Below are 20,031 nucleotides of genomic sequence, written 5' to 3'. Positions count from 1 at the left end.
TCAAATCATAACTATTTTGTAATTGAGTAATCCAGCTTAGACCTGCAATTCCTAGTATGAGCATGATATATAAATATAAAAACAACAGCGGAGAACTATGATAAAAGTCCTGCGTCATTGCTGGACATCCAGTCTGAATTATTCTCCAGTTCGCTGATAAGTTTCCTAACTCCCATTTTCAGTCTTCACACTGTGTGTTAGAAGGGTTGATTTATAGTCAAACAATTATGTCCATATTTTATTTTTAAATGAATATAAATTCAAAAGGTACTGATTTTTTTATTGGTTTCAATTGTTTGTTTTAGGCTCAAACCTATGCACTAATAATAATGGCGATTGCTCTCAGCTGTGTTTACCCACATCTCCAACCTCTCGCAGCTGCATGTGTACAGCAGGATACAGTCTTAGGAGTGGACAACAATCCTGCGAGGGTAACACACACACACACACACACACACACATACACATTCCCCATATAAAATGCACCTAACATAAGTAGAACCTTAAAACTGCTTTTCTTGTCCCAGAATGAATGAGTTTATGCTGCAATATATATATATATATATATATATATATATATATATATATATATATATATATATATATATTCATAAAATACATATATACTGGTTTTTAAAGAAATTGCTGGTGTTAATGTTGTGTTTGTTGTGTTGCTGCAATAGAAATCCTTTTATTAGAAAATGAACAAAAGAAAAAGAACATAGAACTGATGTTTATTGTTATTCCTTCAAAGGTGTGGGCTCATTCCTGCTGTATTCTGTTCACGAGGGAATCCGAGGAATCCCACTGGATCCGGCCGATAAATCAGACGCTCTCGTTCCTGTGTCTGGGTCATCGCTTGCCGTCGGCATCGATTTCCATGCTGGTAGGAGGCACACTGCTATCATTAACAGTAGAATGTCAACAGTAGAATTTAAATCTTGACCTTGGCACTGAAAACCGAGCATCAATACACAGCTAATGTGTAATAAGCCTGAGTTAATCAGCCCCCAGAGATGACAAAATGATTAAGCACTTCTTTAAATGTGTTGGGGAAATGGTGACAGGATCTAAACTTATTCTGTTGCAATCTACAATAACAAGGAAATGTAATTATAACTATTGCTTCACAGACAACGATACGATCTACTGGGTGGACATGGGTCTGAGCACCATCAGCCGAGCAAAGAGAGACCAGACATGGAGGGAGGATGTCGTCACCAATGGGATCGGACGAGTGGAGGGCATCGCTGTGGACTGGATCGCAGGTTTGGGACAAGGCCGGCGTGATATAACCCAACTTTATGAGCTTTAGTGAAGAGAGTCAGTTTGGTCTGTGTACGCGTTTTATTGAGGATTGACAGTGAAGACCCCGAGACCTGACGAGAGGGTGCTTATCCTTTCAGGTCCATTTCCTGCTTGATGTACATCTCAGAGATTAAACTGAAAGAAAGATTTAAAGTCCTGGGGCTACTCAGCTCCCTTGGCATTAAATTGAAGCACATGGATTGATTCATGGCGGCACAGTGGCGCAGCAGGTAGTGCCGCAGTCACACAGCTCCAGGGGCCTGGAGGTTGTGGATTCGTTTCCCGCTCCGGGTGACTGTCTGTGAGGAGCTGGTGTGTTCTCCCCGTGTCCGCGTGGGTTTCCTCCGGGTACTCCGGTTTCCTCCCACAGTCCAAAAACACACGTTGCAGGTGGATTGGCGACTCGAAAGTGTCCATAGGTGTGAGTGAATGTGTGTGTGTCTGTGTTGCTCTGTGAAGGACTGGCGTCCCCTCCGGGGTGTATTCCCGCCTTGCGCCCGATGATTCCAGGTAGGCTCTGGACCCCCCGCGACCCTAAATTGGATAAGCGGTTACAGATAATGGATGGATGGATGGATTGATTCATATCTTGGTTTTATATACTCTGAAAAATAAATTATTATTATTATTATTATCTTCGCGTTAGTTTCCTGGGTAAATATGTGACTCTCTTTATAAACCCCAGGGAAGTGTTAACTAGTGGTAAAAGGGTTATATGTCCTCATTAAACTCTAATATATTACCCCAAAATATTAACCCATTCAGCGGCACGGTGGCACAGCAGGTAGTGTCGCAGTCACACAGCTCCAGGGGCCTGGAGGTTGTGGGTTCGATTCCCGCTCCGGGTGACTGTCTGTGAGGAGTGTGTTGTGTTCTCCCTGTGTCTGTGTGGGTTTCCTCCGGGTGCTCCAGTTTCCTCCCACAGTCCAAAAACACATGTTGGTAGGTGGATTGGCGACTCAACAATTGTCCGTAGGTGTGAGTGTGTGAGTGAATGTGTGTGTGTTGCCCTGTGAAGGACTGGCGCCCCCTCCAGGGTGTATTCCTGCCTTGTGCCCAATGATTCCAGGTAGGCTCTGGACCCACCGCGACCCTGAATTGGATAAGCGGTTAAAGATAATGAATGAATGAATTAACCCATTCATTAATGCTTCATATGTTTGGTTTATAGCTTTGTGCTCTCCTGTTTTATTTCAGCAATCCCAACCCGTTTCTTTGATTTGCTTTTATTAGTTAAGAACACGTTGAGTCTGTATAAAATGAGTTAGAAATGAACTTGCCTTGCCGTGTCTATTTCCCTGCAATGATTCCCATAAAGAGCTGATGGAAATGCTTGTATCACCACTCAAGTATGTCATGAGTTAATGTTTGGATGGCGTATCTTTAAGATAAGACTGCATCGGCCTCTGGTCTCTGTGCAAACACTGATTATGTAAAGGCTTCAAACACTGTGCTGTGCTTGTTTATGAGAATTTATGAATTCTGTGACCTGGGGAACTCAGTGTATGAACCCTATACAAATTCATATAACAGATTACTTTCTAGAGGTGGTGAATGGAACAGTGTGTTCCTTTCTTCCTTCCTTATGTCCTCTCTACATCCAGCAGTGAGTTTGATATGGAGCAAAGATGATAATGATGATGGGGAAATAACTCAACTCCACAAGTCTCTTGACCTCTCAGCGTCCTCCTGAGGAGATTTTAGAGGAAGGCATCTGGTTCCATTCACCACCACAGTGAACTTTTCAGACTCTCAAGCTTTTATCTTAAAGGTTTAACCATAGTGCATCAGTATTTATAAGATTTAGGCTGTGAGTTTTTGATTTAAATAAACTGCTGGAAATATTGTGCTGACTGTCCATATTTTAAGCTGTTGACATTTGAAACCCCTGAAAATCTTTATTCCTTTTTCCCTCTGATCCTCAAAGGAAACATCTACTGGACTGACCAAGGCTTTGATGTGATAGAAGTAGCAAGGCTAAATGGCTCTTTCCGATATGTAGTCATCTCTCAAGGGCTGGATAAACCCCGAGCCATTGCTATTCACCCAGAGAAAGGGTGAGGTCTCCTTCATTGTCTCTCCATCACTTCCCACTGAAGTTCATTTTGTTGTTAACATTATCCCCATTTAAGGAATTGTAGGTTGTAGCTGACTTTCTCTGTGAAAAATGAATTTCTAATGGCCTGTTTATGCCCTGTTTGTGTCTGTTTAGTTATCTGTTTTGGACGGAATGGGGTCAGTACCCGAGGATTGAACGGTCCCGTTTGGACGGCACTGAGAGAGCAGTTCTGGTTAATGTCAGTATCAGCTGGCCCAACGGCATCTCCATTGACTATGAGGTAAAAACATGCACATCCACAGAAATAAATACCATAAATACACCAATGTATACAAAATAATGAGACTGGATTCTGTTTAAGGGTGGGGGGGGGATAGTCTTGATATTTTATTGGAACAAATGAAATGCACCAGGAAAACTGTTGATGTTGGAACATAACCCAGACATCTGATGTGTGTGTAACCGTAGGAGGCTCTGCTGTACTGGTGCGATGCTCGGACGGATAAAATTGAGAGAATTAACCTGGAGACGGGCGAGAACCGAGAGCTGGTTCTGGCCAGTAACAACATGGACATGTTCTCCGTCTCTGTGTTTGAGAGCTATATCTACTGGAGCGACCGGTCAGTGGGCCACGTTAAGAGTCTTCAAAATGCTTCACAAAGAATATAAAGAAAATTCAAATATAGTATTTAAATTAAAATACATTAATTTCTCAAAAAGTTATGGTCAATACATATTTACTAGGGTGTAATTATACAACACATTATAAAATAAAATTAAATTGTATTAATTTTTGTTTTTGTTGTATTTGTATTAAAATACATTTTAAACACTATATTTCATAATTGTTTAGCATATAAGCTTATAGCTAGTGTGGCAAATGTGCAGCGTTAAGCGTTTGTTAAAAATGTCTATGCTAATGTCTAAACACTGTAATCGTGTATTGTCAAAATGCTAGACTCTAATTGGAAATAGCATATTTTTACTGTTTTAAAAAATGTATTTTGATGAAATACATCACTTTTGCTTTGTAACCAAATTATTGAATTGTGTCATTGTTACACTCCTAATATTAACCATCTGATTGAAAGTCAGAATATGGATCATCTAAAATATAACGATTGCTTTGACATATGTACTTTGTTGTTTATTGTCTCACTGTTAATTGGCCATTGTTTTAACACATTTCTTTTGTTTGTTGGTTTCTTTGACAGCACCCATTCTAATGGCTCTATAAAGCGAGGCAATAAGCACAACGCCACAGACTTCGTAACTCTTCGGACCGGGCTTGGAGTTCAGCTGAAGGACATTAAGGTGTTTAACAGAGCCAGACAGCAAGGTGAGGACTTGTGGTGATTGACTTTAGCGAAAGAATCGACATAAAAACACACTCCATACAGTGTGATAGATTGTTTTTAAATAAACAATAGTTTCTTTTCATATTTATCCCCCGTTTTTTCATCTCAAAGGGACAAACGTATGTAAAGACAATAATGGCGGCTGTCAGCAGCTGTGTCTTTACCGTGGAAACGGGCAGCGCACATGTGCGTGTGCTCACGGCACGCTAACGGAGGACGGACGCAGCTGCCGACATTATGATGGATATCTACTCTACTCGGAACGGACCATCCTCAAGAGCATCCACTTATCAGACGAGAATAACCTCAACGCTCCAATAAAGCCCTTTGAGGATCCAGAGCACATGAAGAATGTTATCGCTTTGACCTTTGACTATAGAGGAGGAGGTGGAGACAAAGGGAAAGAACCAAACCGCATCTTCTTCAGCGACATCCACTTCGGAAACATCCAGCAGATCAATGACGATGGATCTGAGCGAAGAATTGTGGTTGAGAGTGAGTAAATAAATGATTTCTGCTTTTATGACTATGAAGTAGAACAGCTCTTAGTTCACGTGGACAGAAGGCTTCTTAGTGTGTTCTACTGTGTTTGGTTTAGAGTCGAGGCTGTTGTGATCAATGGACATCTGATTATATTCACCCCCACTGTGACCAATCCGGTCTCTAAGTTTAAGAACGCAGCATTTCACACCAAACCAAACGTTCTCTCATTCTTTTATTACATGGCAATTGTTTTATTATTGTTAAGATTTGGTGAAAATCTTCCTTGCTTCTTGTACAGCGCTTTGGAACCTGTAAACTAATTTTTATGAAAGACACATGCACAACATTCTCAACAATTATTTCACTTCATTGTTACCAAGTTCAGAAGTCAGAGGCTTTTTTACAAAGCCCACTTTTTAAGGTGATTCTTACAAAGATTGTTCTCCAAATCTGTCTTCCATGAGGTCTTCGAGTTCCTTCCTGAACACCAGGCACATAAAAAACACTTGGAGTGGAGGGAGGGCATCTGTAGAGGGAGTGGCTATAAGGCGAGAGAATGTTGTAAAGCTGTGGGACATCTGACTGCAATGAAATCCTAACAAATGCATTTTATTTGGGAACTGTTTTATCTTGTCTTGAATTGGTCTTAAAGCCAAAAACCTTCTCAATACCATGGTTTGCATCTTAACCAATTAATTGTGATAAGAGATTATGTAAACCCTCTTGGCTTCTTGTACCATACTTTAAAAACCTGTAATCTCACAGTGTACACAACATGCTCAAGTTGAGTCGTTACATTATATTCTTTTTACACAGATTGTTCTCCACATTTTGAGCCCAGTAGCTCCTTGAGTTCCTTCCTGAACTTCTGGGACATAAAGACATATAGTATGGGGTTCATAACGGCGGAGGAAGTGGCCATAACTCGAGCAAAAGTGGCAAACGGTCCATATCTCGGCGAAGGTCCAATCCCAGAGGTCTGCTCTGAGAGCTGTACAAACATCAGACCATAAGAGGGAAGCCAGCAGAGTGCAAAGGCTAGCACTAACAAAACAGAAGTGTGGGTCACCTGGTTGTGGTACAGCTCTAGCCGATCTGTTTGGGACGTCCGGCTTTGTCTGGTCTGTCTCAAGTAGTGGTAGATTTTCCCGTAAGCGGCCACTATGACCACCAGCGGGAGGGCGAATGCTAACAAGAAATGACACACACCGTATGCTAGCTGGCTTGTGTTTGATAAAAAATTGAAACATATCAAGTCTTGTCTCGTCAAGCGGATATTGCTCCCGTGAACCAGCGTCCTCCAGGCAAACTGAGGAATGGCCAACACAATGGCAGGAACCCAGAGAAGACCAGTGGCCATTTTAATGCGTCCATCCCTTCGCCAGCGATACGCTTTGGTGGGATGAACCACGATGACATAGCGGCTAAAGGCTAAGGCAGCCAGGGTGAAGGCACTAGCCGAGGTGCACATAGCTCCCAAAAAACTCACGGCCTTGCACATGAAGTCTCCAAAAGACCAGTGCCGCGTGGCTATGGCCACAGTGTGATATGGGACGCAGGAGAGTAGAAGAAGGTCTGCCACGCTCAGAGACAGCAGAAGTATGTCTGTTCCATTGGCGTTTATCTGTTGGATGCCTCCTGTTATGTTTCCACTGGTTTTCCTCCGTCCTCTCCTCAGCGTCCTGCAGATGATGATGATGACCAGGATGTGTCCCACAAACCCAGTGAAGAGGATGAAAGTGTCCAGCACAGGGACAAACACCCGCTCAATATCGGAAGGTCCTGAAACGTTAACATGGTCGCCTTGTTCACTGGTGTTGCCTGAGAGAATATCGGCCATGGCGATTGCTGACATTTAATGGATCATTTTGATAAGACACAGTTCTTATTCTGAAGGCTGGTGCCTTCCCAGTGTCCCAAAGTCAACACACATAAATCTGAATGCTTTACCAGAACAATAAAAGTCTTCATCCAAAAATGGTTCCTCGAGGGTTCTTTACTGAAGGGAGTGGTTCTGTCCATGCACCCTCACTGGTTCTTTGCCTGGTTAAATAAATCTTCTGCCTGAGAAACTAGAGCTCTCTTGCAAACCAATCTGTTTTTCATTACTATACACATCTTAAGTAAAGGCAGAGGTTTTCTATAGAACTGCAAGCATTCAGATTTTCTTTGCTGGTTGAATTGTTGTTCTGGATTTTATTCCTTTCGGAATAATACTTAAACATTCGACTGTCTCCTTGCCTTGGTCAGGTAGTTCAGGGTGGAGGATCCTATTGGAAATGGTCCCCTGTTGTGGAGAGGCTGGTTCTTCAAGAGTCCCTTGTCCAGATCTCTCTGTACATCCTACTTTTCTGAGTGTGTGCACCATTCCAAAGTTCCGAAAACTATCCCAGAGCCCTGTAAACACTTAAAGAACTGTTTACCTGGTCGGTTGTCTGGTTCAGTTCTTTCTATATTGAGAACTAGTTTGATATCCTTTTTCCGACTGGTTTTCTCCCAGATGAAGAACCTGTTTTAAAAAGTTCCCTTCTGTGAAAGTGTCTCTCTTCGCTGAGAAAGAACTCTATTCCGAAGCTGGGAAAATATCCTCAGAGTATTCCCAATTCCCACTTCCTCTTAGTTTGATAAAGAATGAGGAAATCACAGCAGCTCTGGGCACTGCTCCTCTGTGATCGATATTTACAGCCATGAAGTCGTAAAATGTTAATAAAACACCTCACTGGAATGATTAGTGCATAGTTAAACACTGCTGGAGTCCAAAGAACGTTCCCAGAGGTCAGAGAAAGGTGCAGCCGACAGTAGGAGCTTTAGTTACGTTTAGGATCCCGCCTAAACTCACTTTAAGAAGTCTGTTTGCTTGAGAACACAGCTTTTGGCTGAACTCCAGTATCAGGTGCCCTTTAGTTTAAATATCTCAGGTTTCCAGATGCTGGTTACAGATATCTTTCAAACATCCTCTTCTAAGTTCCTCTTGGAGCTTATCGTCAAGAGTCAATGGTCTTTAGAGTAGAATCCAGTGAATTTATCCACAGATAATCCTCAGAATATAAAGAGAAAATCCTATATTGCCAAGGCTAACAGTCACCAGCCTGGTGAACAGCGAATGTGAGGAGTTTGAGAGAGAAGCCAGATGTCCTTTGAACTCTGGACAGTGCTGAAGGTCCATAAACAGGGAAATCTGTTTGGACAGTCGTTTAGACGCTGGTCTGGGGGGGAGTGTGCTTTCCATCCATAAAATCCTCCTCCAAGGCTTTACGGGTCACGTCCTTCTATATAATTTTTCTTTATTGTGTGTTTAGTTCATATAAAAATAAAGCAGATGCTGTGTACTTTGATCCCTGCTTTGTTCTTTGAAGGAAATAAAATAAAATGTTAAATATAAAGGAGAGGAGTTTACTTATCATAAACTCTGTATGCATGCTCAAAATAATTTAGGCTTTTAAGCGTGTGTGTGTGTGTGTATATATATGTATATATGTGTGTGTGTATATATATATATATATATATATATATATATATATATATATATATATATATATATATATATATATATATATATATATACATACACACACACACACACACAGGGTGGGCCATTTATAGGGATACACCTTAATACGGATACTGGAAGCCTGTGCTGGCATTTCTCCTGTGGTGTTTTGCTATCAGTGTGTGAAGAGTGGGAGAAGAGGGTTGCATTGACAATCCAACACAATGAGCAGCACTTTGAACACATTTTATAAGTGGTCAGAAACTTGTAAATAACTCATGAAAGAATAAAGTTGTGTTAAACCCATTCTTTTTCTTGTGAAATTCCCAATAAGTTTGATGTGTCACATGACCCTCTTCCCATTGAAAAAACAAAAGTTGGATCCAAAATGGCCACCATGTTCACCACCCATGTATTTTTTTATTTTTTTATTTTGTAGGTAACTTATTTAGAATTATCCGTTTTTATGAATCTTGTACAAAGTCAGGAATCATGGTCTCTTTAAAACATGAAAGCAAGAATATTTAAGTAACAGAACTGGGCAGTTCTTCTGCAAGGTTTTTGAGCTGGTGTTTTGGAATGAGAGGTTAATCTTCTCCTCTAAGCATGTTAATGAAATGTATTGAGCCTATGTGCTGATATAATCCGATTAGTAGTTAGTGTTCTCCTTCAAGTGTGTTGAGGCTGTTGAATGTGAACTGGGCATTTATGGTTTCCCTCCAAGCTTGTTAAACTGATCTAAAGAATTATCCATCATGAGTAAATGTCATTAATCCCTCCTCTCTCTGGTGCAGATGTTGGCTCTGTGGAAGGTTTGGCGTATCACCGAGCGTGGGACACACTCTACTGGACGAGTTACACCACCTCCACGATCACACGCCACACGGTGGACCAGAAACGTTGGGGGGCTTTTGATCGTGAAATCGTGGTCACCATGTCGGGGGATGACCACCCGAGGGCCTTCGTTCTGGATGAGTGCCAAAAGTGAGTCACTTTTCTAAGATCTGTATTATTTGTCCTAGCTTTCTAAATAAATAAAGGTTATGATCCGTTTTAGCCCTGAAATGTATGATGACCAGTCAGTTTCCAGTGATTATTGTACTGGAATATATATATATGCTCCCATTTGGAAAGCCCATTCTGTGAAGTAGTGGAATGGTGTTCTCTGGACTGATGAGTTGTGATGCAGAACTAATCATCCAACATCGTACATTATTTTGTCAGAAGTTAATCTGTCTCACACTAGTGATTTAATGCACGTTTTGTGTATAGAATAAAGTATAAAACACCTGCAGTTTCATCACGAAGCTCTTATGTAAAATGCAAAGGCACTGCTGCCTGAATGCAGTCATTTCTATGCAGTGGTAAATCTGACCTCTAGACTCTTTATGTGACCAGAATAATGATGTCTTCAATGTCTTATATGCAGCAGAGGTCAACACAACAGCCACAGAGTCCTCATCAGCATTCACTGATCTCACAGGCGCTGTTTACCCTTTTAGCACCTAGCTCTAAAGGTGCTTGTCTGAGCATGTCTTTTGTGTTCTGCATCTTCAACTGTATCTTGGTCGTCTATTGCACTATTGTCAAAACAACTCAAAAGCAGAAAGTCTTTTTTTTTTGACCCCAACATAGACAGAAACTGTTAAAATGATTAATTAAAAAAAACAAACACGTTTTTTATTATTGCTCATGTCATCACTTGGTAGCCAAGCAGAGCTTAAAGGCTAAGCACCAGCGATATGAAAGTGTCAAACAAATAAATACAGTGGAATTTGAGTTCCTAACTTGTGTTTATTGATAGTCAGAAAACATGTTATTTCTTACTAATTCAAGGAATAAGGTTTAAAAGACCGTTGGTTCCCCCCCCAACGGTGTTCGGAAACTCTAATAGGCGTCTTGCCTGTGACGTTGATGGTGGACAACAACTCTAGAAGTTGCACTTAATTTAATGCAAAATGACGAAAAGGTGTGTTGTTTTTGGCTGCAATCATTCAATGTACAGTGGGACATCTGTGAACAAATGACCCAAAGATCCCAAAATATCCAGAAAAAGGACTAAATTTGTCAACTTTTAACGGGCACTTTGGAAAGGACCATCCGCTCACTCCGTTATCTGTAGCTCATTTCACTGGCGCTTTTCCAACAATATGGGCATGTAAGGACACCAACGAAAGGTGTTCAAGAGCCTCTGTAACATGGAGGTAAACAGGGTAAGGACACTCACTTCGCCTGTTTTAGTTGGTGTTAGTTAACTTTAGCTTGACTTGCTAAACTCGGTGGCTCAGATTATACTCGGCTACGTAGCTGCATTACGGAGGTTTATAGTGTCGGATGAATTCGAGTTCGACTTCGATCACATTTACAAGACTAACGGTACCTCTAAATCTGAGTTTAGCTTATTGCTAGGCTATTGTCATGAATAATGTTGGTTATTTAGCTAGACACTGTCATAACAGTCAGTCATAACGGTGTTTTACCGCGGCGTTGTTCAGCTGTTGTCCACCAGTGACGTCACGGTTGCGTTCAAGAATTTCCGTAGCGAGCTCGGGTTTTTCATTCAATTTTATACAATTGTCAGTTTTAAAGCAAATTAAGCTGCAATTTTCATTTTAATTCATACTTATATATGTCAGTAACTAAAATAATGTGAAATATTCATGGAGGTCCATTAAGTGGTGCTTAGCCTTTAAAGGGGACATGTTACGGAAGACGCCCATAGACCTATTCTATTAAAAAGAGGTATATAGAATCCAGAAGATCCAATCAAAGCAGGCATTTACTGGCAAATCTTTAGAAACCCACAAACTTTGATATAATGTGACTCCCTGAGACTTGAGAGAGTATGATGTGGCTCTTTACAGCTAGATGTCAGATCCCTGCTGGTGATTTTGTGCAAAAACCTTGTAATCCATTCTTTATTTATTTATGCTGATGACCCCAAAAATGTTCTGCTCTTACCCTGACTACATTTGCAGAGTAAAAGTGGTATAAAGGAATAGTTTGGTGAAATTAATTTTCGTTGAAATAAAAAATCTGGTGAAAGTAATTAAAGCTCATAAACCACATATTAGCAAAGGAAAATCACCCCCTCCCTTCTCTCCACAGTCTGATGTTCTGGACAAACTGGAACGAGCAGTCCCCGAGTATAATGCGTTCTCAGTTGTCTGGTTCTAATGTTCTTGTAATCATTGGATCTGATGTCCGAACACCCAATGGTCTGGCGATCGACCAGCGAGCTGAGAAGCTGTACTTTACCGATGCCACACTGGACAAAATTGAGCGCTGCGAGTACGATGGCACCCACAGACACGTGAGTCTCATGCACAAAACACAGAAAGAGAAATGCCTCAACTCAAACTAGTGACATTAACAAAATGACACAGGAAAAGTAACTCTGCTTAATAAATAAATAAATAACCTGTGTTCTCCCTGTGTCCGCGTGGGTTTCCTCCGGGTGCTCCGGTTTCCTCCCACAGTCCAAAAACACACTTGGTAGGTGGATTGGTGACTCAAAAGTGTCCGTAGGTGTGAGAGAATATATGTGTGTGTGTGTGTGTGTGTGTGTTGTCCTGTGAAGGACTGGCGCCCCCTCGAGGGTGTATTCCCGCCTTGCGCCCAATGATTCCAGGTAGGCTCTGGACCCACCGCGACCCTGAACTGGATAAGGGTTACATAATGGATGGATGGATGGATGGAATAAATAACCTCTCATGCAGAAACAAACATGTGAATCACATACAGAAAAACACACAAGACTCACAGCTGAGAAGTGACAGGAACAAACACAGCGAGTACCTCTGGGTCGTACACACATTAGAGACGAATCATTCCATTTGTAACGGATCCTTGACTCTTAATACTGAGAGTTTTGTTCTGGGTTTTTTTCACATGTTGCAGGTGATTCTGAAGAATGAGCCGGTGCACCCTTTTGGTTTGGCTGTTTACGGCGATCAGATTTTCTGGACAGACTGGGTTCGGAGAGCTGTGCTCCGGGCTGGAAAATACGACGGTGCAGACATGAAGGTTCTCCGTGCCGATATCCCCCAGCAGCCAATGGGAATCATCGCCATTGCCAATGACACCAACAGCTGTGAGTCCCACTTTGAAAGCAAACGTTTTGTAAACAAAGAAAATACGAAGACACAACACAATTTAAGGTACAGCTGCAAGTACTAGGCATTTGTTATTTTCATATCTTTTCTACAATGTGCAACTCACACAAGTTAAAGACACTGCCTGCTTTATAGACACTGAATGAACCAGTCTACTCAAGAGAATGGGTCGACCACTGTAAGAAGTAGGTTTTGGTATTGAACCTCTGATAGACCTTGTGTCAGTGTCATAATATTACTGTCACTTTCTGTGATTATATCTGGCATGCAATTACATGTGTACACACACACACACACACACACACACACAAACCCACCTGCTCACACTTGAAATTTGCTGTCAGCTGAATCCATAGAAACTGACCATCTGAAATATGGGGTTACACATTGCACTGTAGTTTCTTTAGTTCTTTAAACACTCTGTGTATTTAAAAGACAACACACGTGTACGAACAAACTGCTTTGTAGTACCTAAATGAACCAGTTTATACTCCATAGAGTGGGTCCCTCATATGGGGGTGGACATGTTTAAAATGGGGATGAATACAGAATCTCTACCATATCCAGGTCGTTAGGTTTCAGTCGTAATACAAAGAAGTGCCACTGGAGAAAATGACAGATTGCGTCCTTATTTCAGAATAATGGCTGGTTTTGCAGGTGAAATGCAGGGTTATTTTTATTTATTTATTTATTTATTTTTTGCCTATTTTAAATACCAGAAGATGGAGATAAAACTAGGTGAAATACAAATGTGTCCTTGAGGTATTTTGCTTTTATCCCAGTATTCCTCTGAGTGAAGGAGTGAAGGACATTTTCTTTTTGGTGTATCACACACACACACTCTTCCGGAACCAGATGAAATCCCATTAGGGAATGTCAGGCTGGATTACTGTCTGCCTGATGGAGCTCTCCATTAGAGCTGTGTGCTTGACTTTTTGTGGGTGTTGGGTAAAATTATGCTTCACATCAAAATGCAAATCTCTAAAAAAAAAAACTGAAATCGAGAATTAAAAAATTGACTTTGAGGGTAAGCTGTGAGGTCAGTGGAGGAGAGAACACTACTGTCCTCTTCACTGAAGACTGGGTTTCGATTCCCAGCTCGGGCAGAAACTTCACAACTAAGAATCTGAAAAATGATAAATATGTAAATAAGACTTTAAGGATCACAAGTGAAAAATGTGTGTCAACAAATCCTGATGTAAAAAGAGAATACAGACATGTCACCATAGAAACAAAGAGTAGTAATTAAAACAGTGAGTAATGAATACCAAATATGTACACTCACCAGCCACTTTATTAGGTACACCCACCTTGTACATCATTGTCCATTTTATCAGCTCCTTTTAATGTACAGGAGCACGTTGTAGTTCTACAATTAATGACACTAGTTAATTTGTTGCTCTGCACACTTTATATTTCTTCAGTTGTCAGGACCACCACAGAGCAGGTATTATTTGGGTGGTGAACCATTCTCTGCGCTGCAGTGACACAGCAGTGCTGTTGGGCTGAGAGTATTCCACCAACCAAATATATCCCGCCAACAGCGTTCTGTGGGCAGTGCCTTGTGTCCACTGATAAAGGACTGGAAGACGACCAACACAAGCTCCTCTGTTGTATTGTTAAGTGTTTGTTTTGTCTGTTATTCATCTTTCTATATTTTTCTGTGTAGGTGAGTTTTCTCCATGCCGAGTGAATAACGGAGGATGTCAGGATCTCTGTCTCCTCTCGTCCGACGGCAAGGTCAACTGCAGTTGCCGCGGAGACCGCAAACTCCAGGAAGACAACACCTGTGTCTGTAAGGGGGCGTAGCCACACCCTGCTCATTTACATGTTCATGAAGCATTTACACACACACTTCTTCCAATTGAAATAATCACAGCAGGTTTTGTTGTGTGTGTGTTTCCAGCCCTGAACACATCGTGCAACAGTTTTGATGTTTTTGAATGTGGAAATGGAGATTGTATCAACTACACACTGACCTGTGATGGCACGCCTCACTGTAAAGACAAATCAGATGAGAAACAGTCCTACTGCTGTAAGTCCTGCGTTATAACCACAAAACCTGGGTTTGTTTTACTGATCATTAATAAGAATCATTTTCCCTTTCATAAGATTGTATTTAATATCCAGTCACAGTGGCGTTAAATACATATAGTGTATTTAATACAAAAGCCACAATAGCTAAATATAATACCAGCTTTGTTCAGTATTAACATTCTTCATTCTGTTCAGGAGACTTCAGTGTGTCAAAGTAGTCCACATTCTTTCAGACCCACAGTGTTAAATTTGGAAGAATGGACACAAAACAGAATTGAATTGAATGTTAAATATCTATTAAATGTCTTAACTTGTGTTTAATGGCTAATTTAAATGGACATTATATGCATTGTGTGTGTGTGTGTATACTGTACATATATAAATATTTATAAATGTGTATATGTGTGTTTAGCTAACAGAGACTGTAAGAAAGGTTACAAGCGCTGTGTGAATGGACGTTGTGTTCTCCTTCTTTCGTGGTGTAATGGACGAAATGACTGTGGCGACAACTCCGATGAACTCTTCTGTAACGGTGAGAGGGAGAAAGCTCTGTCAGTAAAACTGTAGGAAACTTACTGTTGAACTGAAAGTGGAAATGAATCTACACAGATTTTGTTTAAAATAATTATTAAGCAGCAGTATAACACTTGAAGTTGTGTTTTAAGCTGAATACACACCACCGCGAGAGATGTACTGCTTAATCCAACAGTTTTGAAAAAATGAGAATAAAAGAAGAGTCCTTGAATGTTAATCAACAAAGAGTGGCTATTAAAATCATACATTTGTGACAATATTGGGCTCAGATTTCTGGGTGTTTTTTCTCCCCCCTCTGTAGCAACCCTCTGTACTCAGGATCAGTTCCAGTGTAGAGACGGAAGATGCATCTCCAACTCCACGCGCTGTAACCAGGTGGTGGACTGTGAGGACGCCAGCGATGAGATGAACTGCTGTAAGAGAATTACACCACTTGTACCTTCTTGATTATTCTTTCTTATTAATGTACTGTATTACTTTTTAAAATGATGGCAGCTGTGATACAAAGCTGGTGAAGATCAGGATAGTGACAATTGTGGCCTGATTTTGGTTAATTTCCTCCTCTTCCTCCTCAGCGGCAACGGACTGTTCCAGTTATTTCCGTTTGGGGGTGAAGGGAGTGACATACGAAAGGTGCGAGTTCACTACGCTCTGCTACGCCTCGTCATGGGTCTGTGACGGAGCGAACGACTGTGGGGATTACTCAGACGAGACTTCCTGTCCAGGTAACTTTAGTATCAATTTTATTTGTATAGTATTTTTTTTAAATATATAAATATATTAAAACATCATCTACATTGAACACATTTAAACATGACCCCTCTCTGTAATTTTACTGCACAATTTTCCTGTAAACACACGTTCTGTTTAGAATATTTGCCGGTGACATATTTAGTCACATTAGAATGGCATAAAGTGATCAATTAAAGATGATAAAATCATTTATCATGGATATCATGACCGTGAAATTAACTAAAACATTGATTCTATAGGTTTGAGGCACTTAATTTTGTGGCCCTTCCTTGACCATCTCTCTCTGCTCTCCTTTTTTTTCTCCTCCTCAGTTCCTAGTGATGGTGGGAAGAGGAAGTGTTCTCAAGGTTATTTTGCGTGTCCCAGTGGGCGCTGTATCCCGTTGTCATGGACCTGCGACAAGGAGAATGACTGTGAAAATGGAGCTGATGAAGTTAACTGCGGTAACACACTCTGGTCTTTTTTGTTTCTGTGGCTTTTCATTTCCTCATTATTCAATGAATAATGGGCAACAGAAATAAAAAGATGTTTTAAAGTTATTTTGCCCCACGGTGAAAGTGCGTAAAATTGATTTTGTACTTTGTGCTGCATTTGTCCTAGAACTCAAATACACGCTTTAGCAGATTTTATTTATATAGCCCTTGGAGTCTGTTTTTATACATTCATTTGAATAAATTGAATTGTTGGGTTAATCCAGCAGAGACTGATTCATTACAAAGACTTGGATTGTTCCAGTATTGATCTTTCATATCAGATCAAGACATCTCAGCCTCGCTATGGTGAAATCACCATGTCCTGTGCCCAGGGTCCACCAGAGGGGTTTAAAAGGCCACTAGGCCATTTCACCATAGTGGAGAGGTGTTCAAACAGTGGGTTACGTTCCCCTATTAGCTGATCTTGTGGATAATGAACATCTAATTTCTAATTATCCTGTTTTATCCACCCCCCCCCCCCCCCAGATAAAGTGTGTACGGCGAATCAGTTTGAGTGTGAGAACCACCGCTGTATCTCCAACAGCTGGGTGTGTGATGGGACAGACGACTGCGGAGATGGAACTGATGAGGACAGCAGATGCAGTGAGTCTTGAAAAATTACTAAAACATCCTTTTTTATTATTATTATAATTTTATTTTAATGTATTTATTTATTTTTATATTTAAAGACCGCAAAGTGTTCTCATGCTGCTGCTGTGACATCACTGCAATAAAAACTTATTCAATTAGAAATTAAAATCTTAAGTTTGGTCCATGTATCTAATATTCCTCATTTTTTAAGGAAAATTTAAATTATTTTATAAATTTCAAAAATATTACACTTATTACCTGCTTTTATTTTATGTAATCCTTAGACAGAGTAAAAGAAATTAAAATACATCTGTGAATGGGTTGAAACCCTACCCTTCAGTGCTGCCTTCAAATATCTCACCTCACTGAGAGCATGTTTCAAATGTACTGTGCCGCTTAATGAAGAAAAGCCAGTGTTTGATATTGTTTTTCTCTTCTGTATCTTTAATTTCTTTCTCTCATCTTTTACACCTCAGAGAACAAGACTTGTACTCCGGACGCTTTCCAGTGTCCAGACTCGTATAAGTGTGTCCCCCAGCGCTGGGTGTGCGACGGAGACAAAGACTGTCCCAACGGAGAGGACGAGAGCACCAAGGCCGGCTGCTGTGAGAGACACTCACTGATCACTTCTCTAATATATCATTTAAACATACATTTATACACAGGGTTCATACGGCTCCCATATTAATGATTATGTAATTTAAAACAGCAGTCAGACAGGTTCTCCACTGATTCTTTTACATGTTATTAAACAGCGGTTATACTGACACCTTGTGGACTGGATGGTTCAGAGGTTCTGTTCTAAACATATTTCCAACATGGATGCCCCCATGCGGGTGACCTACTCTGTGGAGACTCTGGAGTCAGACATAATTCATCTAAAAGTTTCACATGCTTTTATTATGACTTCTGAGAGTTGAGAAAGTAAGACCTCTGTGTGAATGGGTTTGTTGTTGTTATCATCTCAGTTTTTAAATTTTTTTTGTCTCCTCAGTGTTTAAGAACACTTGTGATGGAGGAGAGTTCATGTGTCAGAACAGACAGTGCATCCCCCAGCACTTTGTGTGTGATCACGATAACGACTGTGGAGACAAATCAGACGAGTCTGTGGAGTGCGGTGAGTACAGCTTTTATTTCAGCATTTCTTCTCATTTTGGCTGCTGTAAACAGGACTTTCTAGGGGTCCCCTCCATGTGCAATGGCCCTCTTCCAGATCTACACTCTGTAAACATTTCTCAAACAAAACCAGAAACAATATAAACACTGTACTTTGTTTGTGAAAGCCAAATATTTGGCTGCTATTTAGATTATTATATTCCTGTCCTTTCCTTCAGTGTTCCCCTCCAAGGCCCCACCCCCAAAATACAACTCTTCCCCTTGTGTTTCCTGCAAAGATAAAATGAATGTCCCCAAAATGTTTTCATTTTTTTGTCAGGCTTAGTGATGTATGTCTTTTCAGTCTCAGAGTGTACTGCTGCAGTTGTGCTATAAAAATATCTCCCACACCCTGATGGCTGATGTTTGTCTTTATCCTCAGAGTACCCAACCTGTAAGCCCAACGAGTTCCGCTGTGCCAATGGCCGCTGTCTGATCCAGAGTTCCTGGCAGTGCGACGGCGAGTTTGACTGCCACGACCAATCAGACGAGGCCCCCAAAAACCCCAACTGCAGTGGGACAGGTAACAAACAGAGCTCGGGCTTTTAAAATACTTCATTTAATTTTTACCCCATTCATATACAGTGTTTGTATTTATCATCTTTATCAGTCTAACTGTTTACATTTTCGCTCTCTGTCTTTTGTGTGTAACAGAGAAGAAGTGCAACGATTCAATGTACTCATGTAACAACGGGAAATGTGTGGACGATACACTGCTGTGTGATGGTAAAGACGACTGTGGAGATGGCAGCGATGAGCTGAACTGCTTCGTGAACGAATGTCTAAACAGTAAATTAAGCGGCTGCTCTCAGCTCTGCCAGGACCTCAAGATCGGCTACAAGGTAAACGCCAGCCCTATTCGACAGTGACCCAATACTTCTTCTCTCCCTTTTACTTAGGCAGCTTCATCACCCTTAAACCAAAACTAAACAGCATCCGATGAAGAATCAAAACGTGTCTTGATGTTTTCCTGTTTTTCATTTGCCCTGCAGTGCAGGTGTCGCCCTGGATTCAGGCTGAAAGACGATGGAAAAACGTGTGTGGATGTGGATGAGTGCAGCACCACATTTCCTTGCACTCAGCACTGCATCAACACACACGGCAGCTTCCACTGTGTGTGTGTGGACGGATTCCAGCTCAGCACCAGCGACCCCACGATCTGCAAGTCCACCTCTGGTAAAACACCGGCTTTGTTCATTCAGGATGAATCAGATACTGCGTTAATATCTGTATGGGTAAACTGTAGTTTATGGCATTGGTTGTCATAGTAACAAAATAGATATTGGATAGTAAATATGCAGTCATTGTTTGTCATAGCAACCGTTTAGGAATTTGTTTTGGTAGTAACAACACAAGCATTGGTTTATTAGTAATGACACAGGCTTTGATGTTTTTGAACTTTTAACATTAACATTTACTCTACAAATTAACAGTGATGAAACCTGTACAGTTCCTTAGAGAGGAACCTGAGTGATTCCTTTGTGTCTTTCATTTGTGTCTCTCAGAGGAGGAGCCATTCCTGATCTTTGCTAATCGTTATTATCTGAGAAAACTCAGCCTGGACGGATCAAATTACACCTTATTAAAACAGGTGACAATTTACTGTGATATTTACTGTGGTGTATATGTTTCCCATACATTATAAATCCTCTGATAATACTTCTATAGTGTGAAA

General features: G+C 40.9%; 2 protein-coding genes across 3 annotated transcripts in view; one reads left to right on the top strand and one right to left on the bottom strand.

The window, feature by feature from the left end:
* Nucleotides 1-20,031, top strand: part of LOC136696280 (low-density lipoprotein receptor-related protein 1-like) — a 105,376-nt gene that overhangs the window by 67,170 nt on the left and 18,175 nt on the right. For both annotated transcript variants that reach the window (XM_066670529.1, XM_066670528.1), the window contains exons 34-57: nt 306-431; nt 755-886; nt 1,134-1,268; nt 3,236-3,365; nt 3,521-3,647; nt 3,836-3,987; nt 4,582-4,706; nt 4,837-5,220; nt 9,493-9,682; nt 11,807-12,011; nt 12,599-12,791; nt 14,483-14,608; nt 14,720-14,848; nt 15,263-15,382; nt 15,686-15,799; nt 15,960-16,109; nt 16,449-16,580; nt 17,097-17,213; nt 17,678-17,806; nt 18,196-18,318; nt 18,739-18,879; nt 19,011-19,198; nt 19,349-19,532; nt 19,862-19,947. In XM_066670529.1, coding sequence (XP_066526626.1) covers nt 306-431; nt 755-886; nt 1,134-1,268; nt 3,236-3,365; nt 3,521-3,647; nt 3,836-3,987; nt 4,582-4,706; nt 4,837-5,220; nt 9,493-9,682; nt 11,807-12,011; nt 12,599-12,791; nt 14,483-14,608; nt 14,720-14,848; nt 15,263-15,382; nt 15,686-15,799; nt 15,960-16,109; nt 16,449-16,580; nt 17,097-17,213; nt 17,678-17,806; nt 18,196-18,318; nt 18,739-18,879; nt 19,011-19,198; nt 19,349-19,532; nt 19,862-19,947 — 3,638 coding nt within the window. The remainder of the gene's footprint in view (nt 1-305; nt 432-754; nt 887-1,133; nt 1,269-3,235; nt 3,366-3,520; nt 3,648-3,835; nt 3,988-4,581; nt 4,707-4,836; nt 5,221-9,492; nt 9,683-11,806; nt 12,012-12,598; nt 12,792-14,482; nt 14,609-14,719; nt 14,849-15,262; nt 15,383-15,685; nt 15,800-15,959; nt 16,110-16,448; nt 16,581-17,096; nt 17,214-17,677; nt 17,807-18,195; nt 18,319-18,738; nt 18,880-19,010; nt 19,199-19,348; nt 19,533-19,861; nt 19,948-20,031) is intronic.
* LOC136696354 (galanin receptor type 1) lies at nt 6,017-7,048 on the bottom strand. The gene has a single exon (XM_066670699.1). It carries the CDS (start codon nt 7,046-7,048, stop codon nt 6,017-6,019), a length of 1,032 nt encoding a protein of 343 aa, XP_066526796.1.

This window comes from Hoplias malabaricus, chromosome 5 (genome assembly GCF_029633855.1).
Source record: "Hoplias malabaricus isolate fHopMal1 chromosome 5, fHopMal1.hap1, whole genome shotgun sequence".
Taxonomy (NCBI): domain Eukaryota; kingdom Metazoa; phylum Chordata; class Actinopteri; order Characiformes; family Erythrinidae; genus Hoplias; species Hoplias malabaricus.
The sequence above is the reverse complement of the archived record's forward strand: the minus strand, read 5'-3'. Positions and strand labels throughout refer to the sequence as shown.

Coding starts and splice junctions, on each gene's coding strand:
- LOC136696354 (XM_066670699.1), bottom strand. CDS start 7,048: ATGGCCGATATTCTCTCAGGCAACACCAGTGAACAAGGCGACCATGTT.